Source organism: Globicephala melas, chromosome 2 (genome assembly GCF_963455315.2).
Source record: "Globicephala melas chromosome 2, mGloMel1.2, whole genome shotgun sequence".
Lineage (NCBI taxonomy): Eukaryota > Metazoa > Chordata > Mammalia > Artiodactyla > Delphinidae > Globicephala > Globicephala melas.
Genome location: NC_083315.2, coordinates 10,360,525 through 10,378,400, shown reverse-complemented (window position 1 = coordinate 10,378,400; position 17,876 = coordinate 10,360,525). Strand labels below are relative to the sequence as shown.

At 39.9% G+C, this 17,876-nt stretch overlaps 1 protein-coding gene across 1 annotated transcript in view; it reads left to right on the top strand.

Annotated features, from left to right (window-relative positions):
• The window catches only part of GPR158 (G protein-coupled receptor 158), a 322,771-nt gene that overhangs the window by 262,697 nt on the left and 42,198 nt on the right, over positions 1 to 17,876 (top strand). Inside the window, exon 6 of the mRNA XM_030837212.2 lies at positions 15,303 to 15,412. Coding sequence (XP_030693072.1) covers positions 15,303 to 15,412 — 110 coding nt within the window. The remainder of the gene's footprint in view (positions 1 to 15,302; positions 15,413 to 17,876) is intronic.

The following is a 17,876-nucleotide window of genomic DNA, read 5'->3' as shown; positions in this document are numbered from 1 at the left end:
TGATGTGACATCACTCTTGGAGAGAAGAAAACATCTTTACAAGAAGCATCAGGAAACAGGCCCAAGGTCTGCGCCTCTCCTTTTCAGCACCTCTTCTAGCCTCAGTACCAAAGCCTTTCCAACCTAGGCACCAGCTCTCTCTGGCATCCTGGAGGCTGCCTCACTGAACTCTTCCAATCTGAGCAGTAGACCATGTCCTGAAGAGTTTCTTTCCTTCTACTTTCCGTCAAAACTTCCCTATCCTGCACCTATGCTTTCTAGAACTTATTCTATCCTAAGTGGCTTTCAGTTAGTTGTCATCACTCCAATCCTTTCAGGTAAATTTCATTAGGGATTTTTTGAAGATATAAAAAGTGATTCTAATGGTAGATATTGTAGGCACTGTGACAACCAGTAAGAAAAATGTGTTTAAATTATCTTTTTATTAGTGCCTTTAAAATTAAACTATCTATGACACATCCTAGTTATACTTGCCTTATGAGAACTTAGTGGCACATCTTATTCAGTGACTCTTATCAAAGGTTATTCCAAGAGCTCCTCCTTTTCTTTGTGACTTGTTATCATGCTTCTGAGTTTATCTTAATGCATTTAGTTTGTTAAACTTAAGAAGGTAGCTGAATTTGTAGCTAATGATTCCTAAATGAAAACCACTTTCATTCATTCATTCAATTAGCATAAATGGAACATAATGCCCAGTGGAGGAGATATAGTGTACAAATGGTATTGCAATACAACTTAATATGTTCTGTAATAAAGGAAAAAGGCTCTGTGAGCACAGAGAAGGGGACTACTACCTATGGAATACAGAAGAGGCTACAGAAAGAAGTAAATATTTGCTCTCTGGAGTAACAATTAGGGAGGTTGCTGGGAAAGGAATATCCTAAGATTAATGGCACAAATACAGGCATGGAGTTGTGAAAGTCTGTGCTTGTTTAGGTCTGCAAAATCTATGTGGCTAGAATATGGATAGATGTAGATGGCATTGGAAGAGAGGACAAATAAAGGATGGTGGGGACACAGAAGAAGGGATTTTGTATGCCATTGTAAGCAATGTAATCTTTATTTAATGAAAAACAGGAAACCAAGAGTGGTATTGCCAGATGTATATTTTGGATGGAAAACCTATAGCAGAATATGGAGTATAACTTCTGTTCACCAAGATAAAGATGTTCTCAAGGTAGCAAGCAAGTAGTATTCCTCGAAACACCTTTATTTCCGTGGCCTTGAGCCTGTGGCATATGGCTCAAAAGACAGCTTTTGCAGGTGATACCCACTTTCCACGTGATCCAGGACACGGCCATGTAGATTTCCTCTAGTCTGAGGAAGGCAAAGAAGTAGAGGAAGTCGAGGAATTGTGAAGTTAGGGTGCGTGGAACTGCAGAGGACAGTGAATGGCAAGAGTGGATGGAAGAAGGTTCTGTGCATGGGAAAGACCTTAGAGTTCAGTTCTTGTAGAGACAAGGGTGGAGCAGGGGGCAGAATACGGCAAGAATTTCAAAGAGAGAAGGCCTGTGTCTCCATGTAGAAGCATAATTACCCGAAGAACACTGACTTCAAACTACTTAGGTTGTGAGGCAGTTAGTAACTTGACTTTTACCAATAAGGAAATGCAAACTTTGGATACCAGACAGCTTTTCATTAAAAAGAAGAGGGAGGGCTTCCCTGGTGGTGCAGTGGTTGAGAGTCCGCCTGCCGATACAGGGGACACGGGTTCGCGCCCCAGTCCGGGAAGATCCCACATGCCGCGGAGCGGCTGGGCCCGTGAGCCATGGCCGCTGGGCCTGTGCGTCCGGAGCCTGTGCTCCTTAACGGGAGAGGCCACAACAGGGAGAGGCCCGCGTACCGCAAAAAATAAAAATAAAAAAAAAAATAAAAAAAAATAAAAAGAAGAGGGAATAGAAAGCCCAGAGATAAACCCACACACATATGGTCACCTTATTTTTGATAAAGGAGGCAAGAATATACAACGGAGCAAAGACAGCCTCTTCAATAAGTGGTGCTGGCAAAACTGGACAGCTACATGTAAAAGAATGAAATTAGAACACTCCCTGACACCACACACAAAAATAAACTCAAAATGGATTAAAGACCTAAATGTAAGACCAGACACTATAAAACTCTTAGAGGAAAACATAGGCAGAACACTCTATGACATAAATCACAGCAAGATCCTTTTTGACCCACCTCCTAGAGAAATGGAAATAAAAACAAAAATAAACAAATGGGACCTAATGAAACTTAAAAGCTTTTGCACAGCAAAGGAAACTATAAACAAGACGAAAAGACAACCCTCGGAATGGGAGAAAATATTTGCAAATGAAGCAACTGACAAAGGATTAATCTCCAAAATTTACAAGCAGCTCATGCAGTTCAATAACAAAAAAAAACAACCCAATCCAAAAATGGGCAGAAGACCTAAACAGACATTTCTCCAAAGAAGATATACAGACTGCCAACAAACACATGAAAGAATGCTCAACATCACTAATCATTAGAGAAATGCAAATCAAAACTACAATGAGGTATCACCTCACACCGGTCAGAATGGCCATCATCAAAAAATCTACAAACAATAAATTCCTGAGAGGGTGTGGAGAAAAGGGAACCCTCTTGCACTGTTGGTGGGAATGTAAATTGATACAGCCACTATGGAGAACAGTATGGAGGTTCCTTCAAAGACTACAAATAGAACTACCATATGACCCAGCAATCCCACTACTGGGCATATACCCTGAGAAAACCATAATTCAAAAAGAGTCATGTACCACAATGTTCATCACAGCAGTATTTACAACAGCCAGGACATGAAAGCAACCTAAGTGTCCATCGACAGATGAATGGATAAAGAAGATGTGGCACAAATATACAATGGAATATTACTCAGCCATAAAAGGAAACGAAATTGAGTTATTTGTAGTGAGGTGGATGAACCTAGAGACTGTCCTACAGAGTGAAGTAAGTCAGAAAGAGAAAAACAAATACCATATGCTAACACATATATGTGGAATCTTAAAAAAAAAAAAATGGTTCTGAAGAACCTAGGGGCAGGACAGGAATAAAGACGCAGACGTAGAGAGTGGACTTGAGGACACGGGGAGGGGGAAGGGTAAGCTGTGACAAAGTGAGAGAGTGGCATGGACTTACATATACTACCAAATGTAAAATAGCTAGTGGGAAGCAGCCACATAGCACGGGGAGATCAACTCGGTGCTTTGTGACCACCTAGAGGGGTGGGATAGGGAGGGTGGGAGGGAGATGCGACAGGGAGGAGATATGGGGATATTGTATATGTATAGCTGATTCACTTTGGTAGAAAGCAGAAACTAACACAACAATGTAAAGCAATTATACTCCAATAAAGATGTTAAAAAAAAAGGGGGGACATTCTTTGAAAATGTTGACAATTTAGAGTAACTCCACCTTTGACGTGTTTAAACTATGTCATCTTGGCCAAGTCACTGGACTTTCTAAGTATCTCCATTCAGGAAAATAGATAATCAGGTATGCAATAAACAGTGACAGTTACACGTACAGATTCATTTTTTATTATCGATGATGGTTATGTGTTAAACAGAGCACTGCAGAACAGGAAAGTGAATAGGAGGAGGATTAAAAATATATTGAGAAATCCACTGGTTAATGCTTACTGACAAATTCTTGAAGAGCTTTTATGGTAACCTACAGTTAAACTTAGATTTTTATTTTCAGCCCTTTATTTGGAACTGAGTAATATGAATGTCTCCTCTCCCAGAGGAGTGAAGCAGTGGGTGACTCAGACTGAATCGGGCTGGTAAAGCAGTTCCCTTATCATAGCAGTTTGATGTTTATGTTAATTTGCCATCGAGAGAGAATTTATAAAGATCAGGTGTAATCACCTAATGCTCATTTTAAACAGAAAGAAAAAGGATTTTGCATCAATCCTGAAGGAGTAAGCGTAGGAGAAATAATTATACCACTCTAGTTGAAATAGTGCTTTCACATACATTTTTCCCATCCTGGGAGGGAGAGAAGGGGTTATTAACTCAGCGTTCCAGATGAGGAAGGAGATGGTCAGAATGAGCTGCTCGAGGCCATGCAGTTAGTCAGTAGCAGAGCAGTCCCTTTGTGTCTACAAATGCTAAAATCTTTCCCCTATATTCCTCTGCCTCTCAAGAAATCCATGCTCCTTTCTGCCCAGGGCATTGAGAATTAGTACTGGCACTGGTGACTTCCCCACAGAGGGAGATGTGACTGACCAATTCCAAGCGTGGCTTGTGACTGTAGCTTGAATAATTACTTTTTTAGACTTTAAGTGTGGTTTATAGAACCTATTGTTTTATATGTTCTGCACTCTTTCTTCAACAAATTGGAAAGACTTCAGACTCTGAACAGAGAGAGAGTTTTTTCCAGTGAATGGTGGATCCAAGAGTCTCAAGGGAAAGGATGACCAACAAAGCTCAGGTAGACAGATGGGCCTTGGCCAAGGGCTAGGGGCCGCCTTAGGACCAGGAAATAGCACACCAAACAAGCATTTTGTGTATTTTCTTCTCGGCTTTAAAAAAGCTTTTGTTTTTAATCATCTTATTATATATTGTGTCTTTTCACCATTTTTTTGCCTTTCTTCTCATAATACTGTACTTCAACTCTTTTTCTGTGCACTCTGTTGCATTTTGTTTCTTTATTGAGGTCTGGGGTTCTTAAGATCCTCTGGTTTCTCTGAGGTCATTTTTCTGTATCTTGCCAGCTCCACGTAATGCCAATTCATAGACGTCACATATGGTACGTCTCCATTTTGCTCTCAGAGCCCCAGTGCTTAGAAACAAACCTCCAGACCCCATTAAGAGCCAGGCGTTTATAGTGATTACAGTGAATGAGTTAGGAATCCTTCCATGCATTTTTTAATTCCTTTATTACAAAAGTAATCTATCCTCATTATTTAAAAAAAAGTCAACTAGTACCAAAAGATATAAGTTAAAAAGTAAAAACCCCCCTCTCCTTCCTGACCTCCTCAGCCGCCAAACTGGCTACCCAAAGGTAGATAGTCTTACTAGGCCACTGAGTGTGCGTCCAGACGTTCCTTTTTCATGTATATACAAACAGAATCATATTTTAATACTGTTTATGCAACTTTTTTTCATTTACAGTTTCTCTTAAATATGTTTTTACAGCAACAGAATCAGATCCATTTATTATTTTAAAGTTCACTGTTGTGCCTTTTGTAGGGATGTAACATGAATTACAGACTTAAACCGTTCCCTCTGGGTGGAGAATGTTTTCGTTGTTTTTCTGTTGCACACAATGCTTTAGTGAATATTCCTGGACATACATCTTTGCATATTTTGTATGCATGTATATGTGGAGCATTTTTCTAGAAATAGAATTCTTACTGCATTTTATTAGGTATTGGACACTTTCCTCACCCTTCCCGGTCTTGGTCTGAGCTGTGGTTCTCCCAGGTCCGTGTGTGGCTTGCTGCTGGGCTGTAAATGGTTATCAGCAGCTCTTAACTCTTGCTAAGTTAAAACCACCTGCAGAGCATTTTAAAAAAGCAAATTATTCAGGCTGTGCCCTGGAACTACTGAATCAAAGTTTTCAGAAGGGAAACCTGGGCTTTCACATGTTTTAACACCACCATAGGTGATTCTCATGTTGAAGACTGCTGATTTGGTTTCTGGTTTCCATTTTTTCCCATGATTATGGCTGTACTTTCTCTCTGACTCAGTATTTCAAACTCTGGGATGTCACTCTTTCCTTTCACAATTTCTCTTCATGAATTATCCCAGTTTAGTTTTTTAGCATTCATTTCCCCATTTGTTAACTACATTCTTTTATCTTTAGTTATAACTTTCATTTCTTTTTATTAGATTATTTTTACCCTATAAACAACATTATTCAATTTAAGCCCTCCTTGTTTATTACCATGAATAAGCTGGTCAGAGTCCTAGGGCACCAGGCATTCGACAACATTCAGCCTCCATCAAAGATCACTGTCCTTACCTGATTACTCTATCTTTTCTACGTAAAGGCAGACAGTAACACATAGTGGTAACTTGGGCTCCAGACTCAGGCTCAGTTTAAACCCCAGCTCTGCCACTTACTGGCTGTGTGACCTTGTACAAATTCCTTAACTTTTCTGTGCCTCAGGTTTCCCACAGATAAAGTGGGGATACTAATGCCTGTCTGAAAGCATTGTTGTAAGGAACAAGTAAGTTGTTCGGTGTAAGACACTTTAAGGTAACTGGAGTATCGCAGGCACTCATGAGATGCTGTTATTATTGTCCAGCTCCCTCCTAAAAGATGACAGACAGACCTCTGAGTGGCTTCCCTCTCGGGTGCAGGTTTCCTCTTTCTTTGACTTCTTCATCTGGTTATACATTGCCATCTGCTTTCCATCTTCCAGAATTTTGTTGATAGCTATCATCTGTTGTCATTTTTACTCATACTCTCTTTGGCCTTCAGAGTTTTACAGTCATTAACTAGAGTTTCCAGAAGTAACAGACATAAACATGTTCAATCTGCCAGGTTGAACATGAAAGTCTTCATTCTTTGTTAGTCACAATTTAAACATAGATATAAATACTTGAAAATATCCAGATTATTTCTCCCAGTGCACTGTGACCATATCATGTTTTTCTTATTGTTTAAAAATATTACAACCAAAAAAGTCTTTTCTCAGTAGCATCTAGTCATGAGCCATGTGCAGTAATCTCAGAATTATGAACTTGATGATGAGTTAGACTCCACTGGAGAAGGCAGCCTCAGTAGATTTCTTTTCATCTTTTAAAAATGTCTTCTTTAAAATTATTTTTCACATTATTCTTTCTCTAAATGCATGCCCTGGGTATTTAATGGCTTTTTGTTCTATACTCTTCTTATATCATTTGATTTGAACACAGGTAGATAATAGCATTTTTGATGATTTCAAAGTAGGGTCTCCTTTGGTGGTAGATAGCTTCTAAGGTGGCCCCAACGATCCCTGCCTCCTGGTATTCACAGCCTGTTCAATCCCCTCCCTTTGACCACCCTGTTTCTAATTAATAAAACACATCAACATTGAGAGCATGTCACTTCCGCAATGAGGTTACAGAAGATTATGACTTCCATCTTGCTAGCAGACTGTCTTTTGGGCTTTGATGAAGAAAGTTGTTGTGTTGAGAGGTCCCCATGGCAAGGAACTGAGAGTGGCCTTCAGCCAACAACCCACAAAGACTCAGGCCCTCAGTTTCCTCATCCTTCAAGGAACCAAATCCTGTCAACAACCACATGAGCTTGGAAGTGTATCCTTTCCCAGCTGACCTTCAGATGAGACCCCAGCCCTGAGCAGTACTTTTGTTGCAATCTCGGGAGAGACCCTGAGACTGGCAAAGCCTAGATTGCTGACCCACACATACCATGAGATAATAGATGCGGTTTTTTGTTGTTGTTGTTGTTGTTTTGCGGTACATGGGCCTCTCACTGCTGGGGCCCCTCCCGTTGCGGAGCACAGGCTCCGGACGCGCAGGCTCAGCGGCCACGGCTCATGGGCCCAGCTGCTCCGCAGCATGTGGGATCCTCCTGGACTGGGGCACGAACCTGTGTCCCCTCCATCGGCAGGCGGACTCTCAACCACTGCGCCACCAGGGAAGCCCCAGTAATAAGTTTTAGACTATGGTTGTGGAAAGTCTTAATCACAACCATAGACCCCTTCATGTGTATAGTAATTTGTATTAAGTATTTTTCTATTTTTTGTAGTTTGAATCCAACTTCAGATATTTAGTTAAACATTTACAGGACATGCATTTTCACCCTAAATAAATTTCCTGTGGATGGAACCATATGTCTTGCCAAATATAGAAAAATAATTTAGAATACATTCAAGGACTTTGAATCTACTTATTTTTAAAGCAAATCACATATAAAAGTGCTTTAATATACTTAGTCCTGCCTAAATGATTCATTTCCAGCCTCCTAGTTCAAAAGATAGCAAACCTGGGTAGATTAAGTACTAGGTTTTAACACTAGATATTTCCAAGTGTTACTTTTGTGGACTGTCCTCCATCAAGATGAGATATAAGCTTCATTCTCCCTTGTTCAATAAGGAGTGTTGGGAGCACAGTAAACTTGAGAGGGATGAGTGGGCCTGGAAAATATTTGACTAGCAGAACTTTTCCTTGTATGGAGCAGAAGGAAATTGTAGATGCGGTAGAGAAAGTCCTTAAAGCCCCAGGAGTCCCTCAAATCCTTATCAAAGGGCAGCTTCATCAACAAACGTCTCACCACCGGCATCTGTCCCCGTGCTTCCGTTACCCAGGAATCTTTTTTTATAAATAAAACTGTTCACACACACCAACAGAAACCCCAACGCATGTAACACCTTCTTCACCTATAAAAATGGTTTAATTCACAGCCAGTTTCACTGAACTGAAGCAAATAACACTTGACGAGTGAATTAGGAAAGTAGAACTGCTGTGTCCAACACTATTAGGAAACTTGCTCAGATCCTTAAAATATCAGGCCTAAAACAGGAGCTTCACATCGTTCAGTGTCAGAGCTTCGGGTAAAGTACCAGACTGTGCTGACTGCTGACGGTTCCACCTTCTAAGCATTATTCTTCCAGAAGCACCAGGCCTTGTACCTTCTGAGCAAACATAGCAGAGGTCAATTTTCTACCTCTGGTGTTGTGTCTATATTTGCAGAGGAAAATTATTTTAAAATTTTCTTCTGTTTTGTACATATTTGAAAAGACTAATTGCCTTTTGTCTATGATTCTCTTTTCTTCCTCATTCATTGTGTTCAGTATTCAAAAGGTATAAGCAATCAAGCTGACTTCAAAACTAGCTTAAAAAGTCACATTTGATGAAATGGGTGGATAATCTGTGCACTCTTGTTTGGAATGAGGGGAATGCTCGGAAGGGTATTTCCAAAACAGCAATACTTTTAAAAATCACAGTGCCTAGAGCATGCCACCACTAAGATCAGCTGATTGAATTTTGTAAGCAACTGAAGAAACTTCCAGTGTTGTAGAGCCAAGTTGCTAAAATGCCCATAGGGGCACATCCACCTTAGACCTTCACACTGAAGGCTTCCTCTCAACAAGATTGGGGGAAACAAACCTCTAGGCAGAGTATAGTGAGTTCCCAAGAGGCAATATTAAAGGTAAAAGAAAACCGGTGGTTTTGCTGTGACACGTTTTCTCTTGCTGGCCCCGAATGTCTCTTTTTCTCTCACCCCACCCTCCTAACCCTAACAGTTTATACACTGTGCTTATTCGCCCAGCAGTTGTGCATGTTCTTTGGTCCTTAGATGGTTCACTTATATCCTGCTTCTCACACATTAAATAAAATATCTTTATATCTATCATTAGCCTCTAGTATTGGAAAGAAAACGGGAAAAGTTTTCCCTTGAAATATGTACTTTGAAAATACACCTTAGGCAATTCTTCCAGTAAAGGAATTTTTTTTTATGGGTTTCCTATTTTGATAATGGCAATGGTTTCCTATTTTGATAATAGGCAAGTCAGTGAACCCCATTAAAATTAAGTCTCTGTCTTTAAAATGGGTTAATAAAGTATATATTGGACCTTAAATGTAAGTAACGTGTCTAGCACAATGATCAGTGGGTGGGCATGAGCAGCTATTGTTGTCATTTGTACAGAAAAATGACAGCTATTAGTATTAGCTGCATCATTCATAAATCTTCTGCTCAGTGGCTTAGTTTTTCTTCATTTCTTCTCCTACCAAGGTCTGTTATGAAATTTGTTATTAACTTGGGATTTGGCAGGAGGTATTTATTTTACAATAATTTGTTATACATTTATATACATGATATTTAACAAGAAAAGGTTAAATATAGGGATGTGAAAAACATTGAAGCATCTTAGCCTTGTTTTTTTTTTTCTCATTACAGATTATATTAACTAATACAAAGCTAGATCTGAATGGGATGTCTTAACAGGAAACTTACACTCAATATATCCAAAAATGAACTTACTATCTTTTCTCCTTCTTCACTTCCTCCCTCCTCTCTCCCTCCCTTCTTTTTTAATCTCATTCCTTCCACATTGGGTTACCTCCTATTACAACATACAGCACTAGAGAATAGGCATGCAATCATGAATAAGGCAGTTACAATCTCTGCCCTCATGTCTTACATGCTAGTAAGACACATTCAACAAAAGAATTACAGAACTAATTATATCAAAATAGATTTGATGAGTGTGATGAAAGAAAGCTCAGAATCCAATACAAGTAAATGCCGTGCAAGCGAGATGGAAACCTGACTTGGTCTGGAGGTGCTGGGGAGCATCGTGGATGCCAACCCTGACCTGAGACGTGAAGGACAAGGTGGGAATGGGGAGAGTTTTAAGCAAAGGTAACATAATTTTTTTGACTTATGCCTCTTTTTCTTTTATCTGTTTCTTTTCAAACACAATCATCCTCCCAGTCATCCAGGCTTAAAATCTTTACATTATCTTTGACACTTTATTCTCTTTTGCCTCAACAAATAATCAGTTGCTCAGTTTTCTTGATTTAGCACCATCTTTTCCTCTATTCCCATGCGTGACTAAATTCCCACTCTCACTGTATTTGTTACATTTTTCTTTACCTTTTTCCTATCGCTTTATTTTTTCTTTCATTCAACAAATATTTCTGAACATTTCCTGTGTGCCAGGACTCTGCTGGCGCCAGTGTTACAGAAGTGAACGTGATAAGCATGGCTGTCACAGCGCCTACAATCCAACATGATGCCATGGGTCCAATGCTGCCATAAAGCAGGGACAGTGTCCTAAACCACGGGCAAAGCTTCGTCCTCCTAGAGGAAGGGATATTCAGGCTGAGGCCTGCAGGTGAACAGGAGTAAGCCAGGTACAGGTGAGACTGTGGGGCTGTGTAAGGAACGTCCAGTGAGAAGGGACAGCATATGCAAGGATTCGAGGGCTTGGGTGGAGGAAAAGCAATGATGTAATAAAGGCAAGCTGCGGACAACCAGCTCGAATAATTTTGACTTTTTCATGGGAGCCAGTGAAAGGTTCTAGGCAGGAGAGTGAGGTGTCAGAAACATCACCCTAGCTGCCGTTTGGGAGCTGGAGGAAAGAGGAATGGTGGAATAAGATATAAGGAGAGGGAAAAGGCTGGTGGGAAAGATGATGGATTGGGATTGTTTTTCTTTTTTCCAACTGGTCTTTTCACCTTCACTCTCTTCTCGTTCCATGGGCAACCAGTCTTCTTGCATGCTGCTACCAGAGTAACTTTCTGGAACACACTTCTGATCTCAACTCAGAGTTTAATGGCATGTCTGCTCTTGGAACAAAATCTGAATTCCTCACCCTGTTATTCACAGTTTACAGTGAACTGGCCGCGTCTCTGCTTTGAAGCTTGATATTCTACACTCCCGTGGATGTCTTCCCACTGTGTCTGTCTGTATACTCTACACTCTGAAGCATCCCCACAACCATGGCTCTGTCTCAGGCCCCCGTCCTCTTTCCTCTTTGCTTCCATACTTAAACGCGCTCCTCCTTCATGCGCTCTCAGATGTCCAGCCTCCCGGGATAGCTTTGCTTGTTTCCACTGAGAGAAATTTCCCTTTTCTCTGAATCCTCAATATGATGCAGTCCATGGTATTATGGTGTTTGTCATCTCCCCACGTGGTGTAACTATTTGGAGAGGCAAGCCAGTGCAGCTCTTAGGAGCATGAACTCTGGAACCAAACCACCCGGATTCAGATCCTGGCTCTGACACTTCCTAGCTGTGTGGCCCTGAGCATATCACTTAAATTCTCTGTGCCTCATTTCTCTTCTATAAAATAAAAGTCCCTACTCCATAAGGTATTGTGAGGATTAAATGTGCAAATAATGCAAAAATGTATAATTTAGTATCTAGCAATAATGCTGGATAAATATGTGGTAAGATCATGCCAGTATTTTTATCATTTACATGTAACATCCACTCTTCTAAATGATAACTTGAGGACCTAATCTGCATCGGATTTACTTTTATGGCTTCTAAATCCCTTACTGCCTCACGCAGAGTAAATAACTAGTGAACGTGTAAGTTAGAGTCACAAAGACCAGTGAACCCTAATGGGACTTTTCAAATAGTTTATTTTGAAGAGAATATTGTATTTATTAAATTAACTAAAACAGATCATTGAGCAAATATTTTACATATAAATGTAAAGCACACAGGATTTTACATTTGATTCAGGGAGAGACCCCTACAGATAACTATAATATAAGGTAGAAAAAATATACAATAAAAGTGATTATAGGAATTCAAAAGGAGTGGCTAGAAGCATTAGTAAAGAATTCATTGAATTCATGAGATGCAATTATACTGCATTGCAGGGGTAACTTTTAGAATAAAGCATTCATAAATCAACTCTCATAATAATATTAGCCAATACTTACTGAATACTCACTGTAGCAGACACTATGTGTATCGCACTGAAACTTCAAAACAGTCCCATCTGCAAGTATTATTGCTGTGTTCATTTTACAAATGGGAAGACTGAGGCATAGCAAAGCAGTGTCTGTCAAAGTCATACAACTAATAAAGAATAGAGCCAGGACTGGACCCAGGGAGACTGGATGCAGAGCCTGTATTCTCCACCACCACACTGCAAAATTGAGAGCTCTGCTTCACTATTTGCTGAACTGTTTCTAATATGTTTTATTAAGTTCACTGGAATTTCATTTTCTATTACTTTTTAAACTTATATCTGTTATTCTTTCATTTATTTCTGACCGACTCAATCTTTCACTTACAGTAACAAGTCCTCAGATTCTTTATCTGTGAAATAAAATTTTGAACCTGTATCAATAGTTCCCAAACAGTTCAAGAGCAATTCTTTCGTTCAAAATAAAACAATCATGCAGACGTCTATAGTATAGTTGTTCACTTTTGCTTATTCATTCTCTTAGTTGTTGCTTGTTGTGAAATAGAAAAGTTTGCAATAAGTCTCAGGCTTTTGCAGCCCCCAGGAATCCACTGTGCTGGGATAATCTCTAAAGCCATTTCTAGTGGAAATATTTGAGATTTTATATATTCTAGACTTTAGGTTCCTATCTCTCTAGTTTCTAATCTATCATTTTTCTCTGCCATGAGAAGGAGCACTTATGCTTCCCTAATTCCTTAATCTTATATCAAGTTTTCTCTTTTTCTTTCCCATAAGTTTTCCCTTCTTCCTTGAGCTCCAATTCCTTAGTAAACAGTACAGCTTACTTTGCAGAACTCATAATTACCACTGGGCCCTTGTGCATAGGAACTATGTCTAAAACATATGAACTAAAACTTAGAATACAAAGTTACAGAATTTTAACTTGTTTTGTGAAAATAGAAAATAAAAGAAAGGTTTTATATCAAGTTTTGGATGCAGTTTCCTGGCAGATTAAATTCTGAAATCAAATCTTTATCTCTGTCTTCAGCATAGACTTAGTGAATTAGAAAATTAAGGACAAGTACTATATACACACAAAGGAACATTCTCTCCTGTCCACATCTATTTTTTACCTTCTTCTCATTTCTTGACACTTTTGTCCAGTCTTTTCCCTAGTCCTTGAGAATTTAATCATAATGGTCTTGTCAATGCTTAATTTAATACTTTGATATAGTAGAAATATTAGAGAGATGCCAGCATAGAGTTATAGGTAATGTCATGCTTGGTACTGCTGGAGAGTGGGGCTCCATTTGTCCGATATCAGCAAGAAAACGTCAGCGGGCTTCCCTGGTGGCGCAGTGGTTGAGAGTCCACCTGCCGATGCAGGGGACACGGGTTCGTGCCCCGGTCCGGGAAGATCCCACATGCCGTGGAGCAACTAGGCCCGTGAGCCATGGCCGCTGAGCCTGCGGGTCTGGAGCCTGTGCTCCGCAACGGGAGAGGCCACAGCAGTGAGAGGCCCACGTACCGCAAAAAAAAAGAAAGAAAAAAGAAAGAAAAGAAAGAAAATGTCAGCACCTGCCCCATCTCCCCCCGCTATGCTTTCTGTTTCCCAGTATTCACGTCTTCGGGAGGAAAAACCAAAATAACACTGGAGATTTTAGGAGTGGGCATACTTTTCTGTTACAATGACCTTATGCTCAGCAGAATCAGCTCAGGCCAGCTGCTCCAGCAGAAGAGTGCAAGGCCACGTTTTTCAACGGCATTAATCCTTTAGCGGGTCCAAACCGTTTCCTATTCAATGAGGGCTTTGCTCAAAGCCACGCAGTAGCAGATGAGAGGTTGTGCATACCGTGCTTTCACAGGACTTTTGACCATCCCCCAGAGTTGGCCACTTGTTCCTTTGTGTCCCATGGAGCCTGCACAGATGTTTATCACAGCACCTATACTGCTTTGATGCAGTTTCTTCTTTCTTTACTTATTTATATACATTTAAATTTTTTATCTGTTTATTTTATTTTTAGCTGTGTTGGGTCTTCGCTGCTGCGTGCGGGCTTTCTCTAGTTGCAGTGAGTGGGGGCTGCTCTTTGTTGCAGTGTGCGGGCTTCTTATTGCGGTGGCTTCTCTTGTGGAGCCACGAGTTCTAGGTGCACGGGCTTCAGTAGTTGTAGCACACGGGCTTCAGTGGTTGTGGTTCGCGGGCTCTAGAGTGCAGGCTCAGTTGCTGTGGTGCACAGGCTTAGTTGCTCTGTGGCACGTGGGATATTCCCGGACCAGGGCTTGAACCCGTGTCCCCTACATTGGCAGGTGGATTCTTAACCACTGCGCCACCAGGGAAGCCTCCAATTTCTTCTTTATATGGCTCTCTTCCCTTTCTTATTGGCCTTTGTACCCATAGCATCTAGTATATTGCCTGGCTCATGATAAATGCTTAATTAATAGTTGTTGAGTGAAAACTCTGGAGTGAGAAGTGAGGAGTTAGTGAAGTGATGGAGCCAAGTACGAAGTGAGGTAATAAACATGGAGTGATAGATGATGGGGGGATGGGGTGCAGTACAGGATAATCCTCTTAGGATATTTCAGACAGGGGAAAGGTATGGCCGGAAGTGTGGAGCAGGGATAGGCACGGCTCCAGCTGAGAAAGGCAGTGGAAGCTCGCCTGGCTGGCCCACCTGGGGAAGTAAAGGAGAGTGAAGCTTGGACATACCAAAAATTTAGAGGCAATTGCTAGAAACTCCTGAAAGCTAGAATTAAAGGCTTTAGATCTGACATGAAAGCAATAAGGAGACTTTATAGTTCTTTGTTTTGGACAAAGAATGATCAAAATAATGTTTTAGAGTTTTATTCAAATAAATATGTTCTCATGTCAAAATTCATAGTATTAAACATCAGACTGTGAAATACTGATTTTAATCTGTGGGTCATCAGCTGATCCTGAAGGTCTCTTTCTTTCTCTTCTCATCCTACAGGTTGTTATTTTGTACTTTGAGCCAAGCACATTTCGCTGTATTCTCCTAAGATGGGTCCGTCTTCTCGGTTTTGCTACTGTTTATGGAACTGTCACTCTCAAGCTTCACAGGTATATTATGTTTTATTAGTTTTCGTTCCCATGGGAGGATCAAAGCGTTTGGCTTAGCATGTAATTGCAAGCTCAGTCAGCCACTTAAATGGTTAAATTTCAGAAATTTAGATAGGAAGATGATATATATTTTTTATTTTCAAGACACTGTCTTTAGGATTCTCTAGGAAAGTCTTTAATACAATTGAATTTGAACAACATGCTTTAATGAATGTGCCATTGGTTATGGCAAGGTTAATTCTGAATAAAAAATAAATTTAGAATGAATGTGAAGCAGTATTTACTAGCTAAGAACAGGAAGAAATACAAGACAATACAGCTGCAATAATCATCCAAGTCCAGAGCTACCAAAGAATCCTGTATAGTAGAATTCAGCAATACGCTTAGCTAACAAAAGCTATTGTCCTCCATTCCTGAGTTCCATGCCCCAGGGTAATCCCACTGATATTCTTTGGATGAATTTCCAAAAAAATAGTATTCTTGGTTTCCCTTCTTCACCAGTAGGCTCCAGTGATTATCAGCCGTATAAATTGGAGAACACTGTAAATTCCCTTATACTTCAGTTTCAAAATCACCTACTTCTAAAAAGTACATGATAAGTACTAGCAGGAAAGAGACAATAAAATAAATTACCTATCCAGAAAGGCTGGGAATAGCTGGAAATGATTCCAGGGCTTTCCCTTGCCTCCTCTTTCCAAGTTTTCTCAACGTAGTGGTGCCAAAGAGCATAGGAGTTAACGTATAAATCTCTCCTGCAGGATAACACTCTAGTTCTATAGAGAAACCTTTTACGCTGATCAGCTTTAAAGCTGATTTAATAGTCACAGTAAGCCATTCATATTTTCATGCTAATTTGACCGTATTTCTCAATAAATGTATCTTGATATGGCTCATAAAACAGTTTCTCTTAGATGCCATAATATGTGTTATATTTGTCTTTAAATGCCACCCCTTCACCCTTTCTTGAAATGTGATCATTATACTCTCCATTACACAAGCATCTCCATTTCTTTTACTATTTTTTTGTGCTTTTAATAACTGGGAATGCTCCAGATTATCTTTTTGGAACAAATGTAAATGTCTTTAACTCTCAAGATCCTTTCTTATATATGTCATATAGTACAAAGTTTATTGGGCTGGACTTCAGGAGGTCCAGTTTAAATCTCAGTTCAGCCTAGGAAATCATAGCCCTCTATTTACTACAGAAAGAAATGATTAGACTAATCTCTCATGGTCTTTCTGATGCTCACTTTATTCTTTCCACATCATAGCACACTTTGGTCTTGTGTCCTGTTCTTTAAGTACTTTCCGGTTTCCATTGCTTATATGATAACTATTTTTCAGCTGGTGCTCGCTAAAGGAAATGAGAAATCATTGACAGCCTATAATGGACAATGAGACTTCTGGAATTCCCAGAAGAATGGGTGGCCTCTTGAGACTTGAGAATGACCTCTCTCCCTATGAGTCTAGCCCTTAGCATCTGTTGGGTCCTCTATTATATGATACAGTTTGCTTATGTAATTATCTTCTTCATTTTTACCTAATTTACCTTCTCCTTGAAATGAGGTCATTCACAAGTGAATCCCCAGCTCTTAGCACAATGAATGACACATGGCAGGTGCTTGATGCATAACAGTTGATAAGTGAATGAATGAATGAATGTCAGATGCAGACTTGGAAGCTGCTTCCCACAGTTCCCTCCACACATAAAGCGTTCCTATTTCCCTGACTCACTGTGTGCTCTCAAGTGCCTGAAACACATGACATTGCCATCTGTGAGAGGCTGTTTGTGGGACAAAAACACAGTATTAAATAACACTGAATCACAGAGTAAGAAAATTCCTTCCATTCAGGTTCTCTTTCCATCCCTCTGATTATTTCCAGGAGAAAAAATAGTTTGGAAATAGTAGGTCTTTAACACCTGCCGAACAGTTGCTAATTTTCCTTTACAACAAAGAGTTGTTGATCAAGCTTCAGGCTCAGAGCTTCCCACTGCAATACTCTCTAGATGAAATTTATTATCTTTATTTCACTGTATTTATTTTCATAGTTACATTCTATTTATGGATTACCTACCGGTTTTTCATTGAAAGTAGCAATATAAAGTTTTCTTTAAAATATTTTAAAGATTTTTTTTGATGTGGACCATTTTTAAAGTTTTGTCAAATCTGTTGCACCACTGCTTCTGCTCTACGTTTTGGTTTTTTGGCTGCAAGGCATGTGGGATTTTAGCTCCCTGGCCAGGGATCGAACCTGCCCCCCCTGCATTGGAAGGCGAAGTCCCAACCACTGGACCGCCAGGGAAGTCCCTTTAAAATATTTTAAAGCAATAAATAGAAGTTGTTTTAAAGAAAGTATTAGTTGGTACACAGATACAGGCAGAAATCTTGAGGGTGGCATACAAATGATTGGGATTTGGGAAACTAGATTACTTCATCATTCTTTTCTTTATTTTAAAGACTGT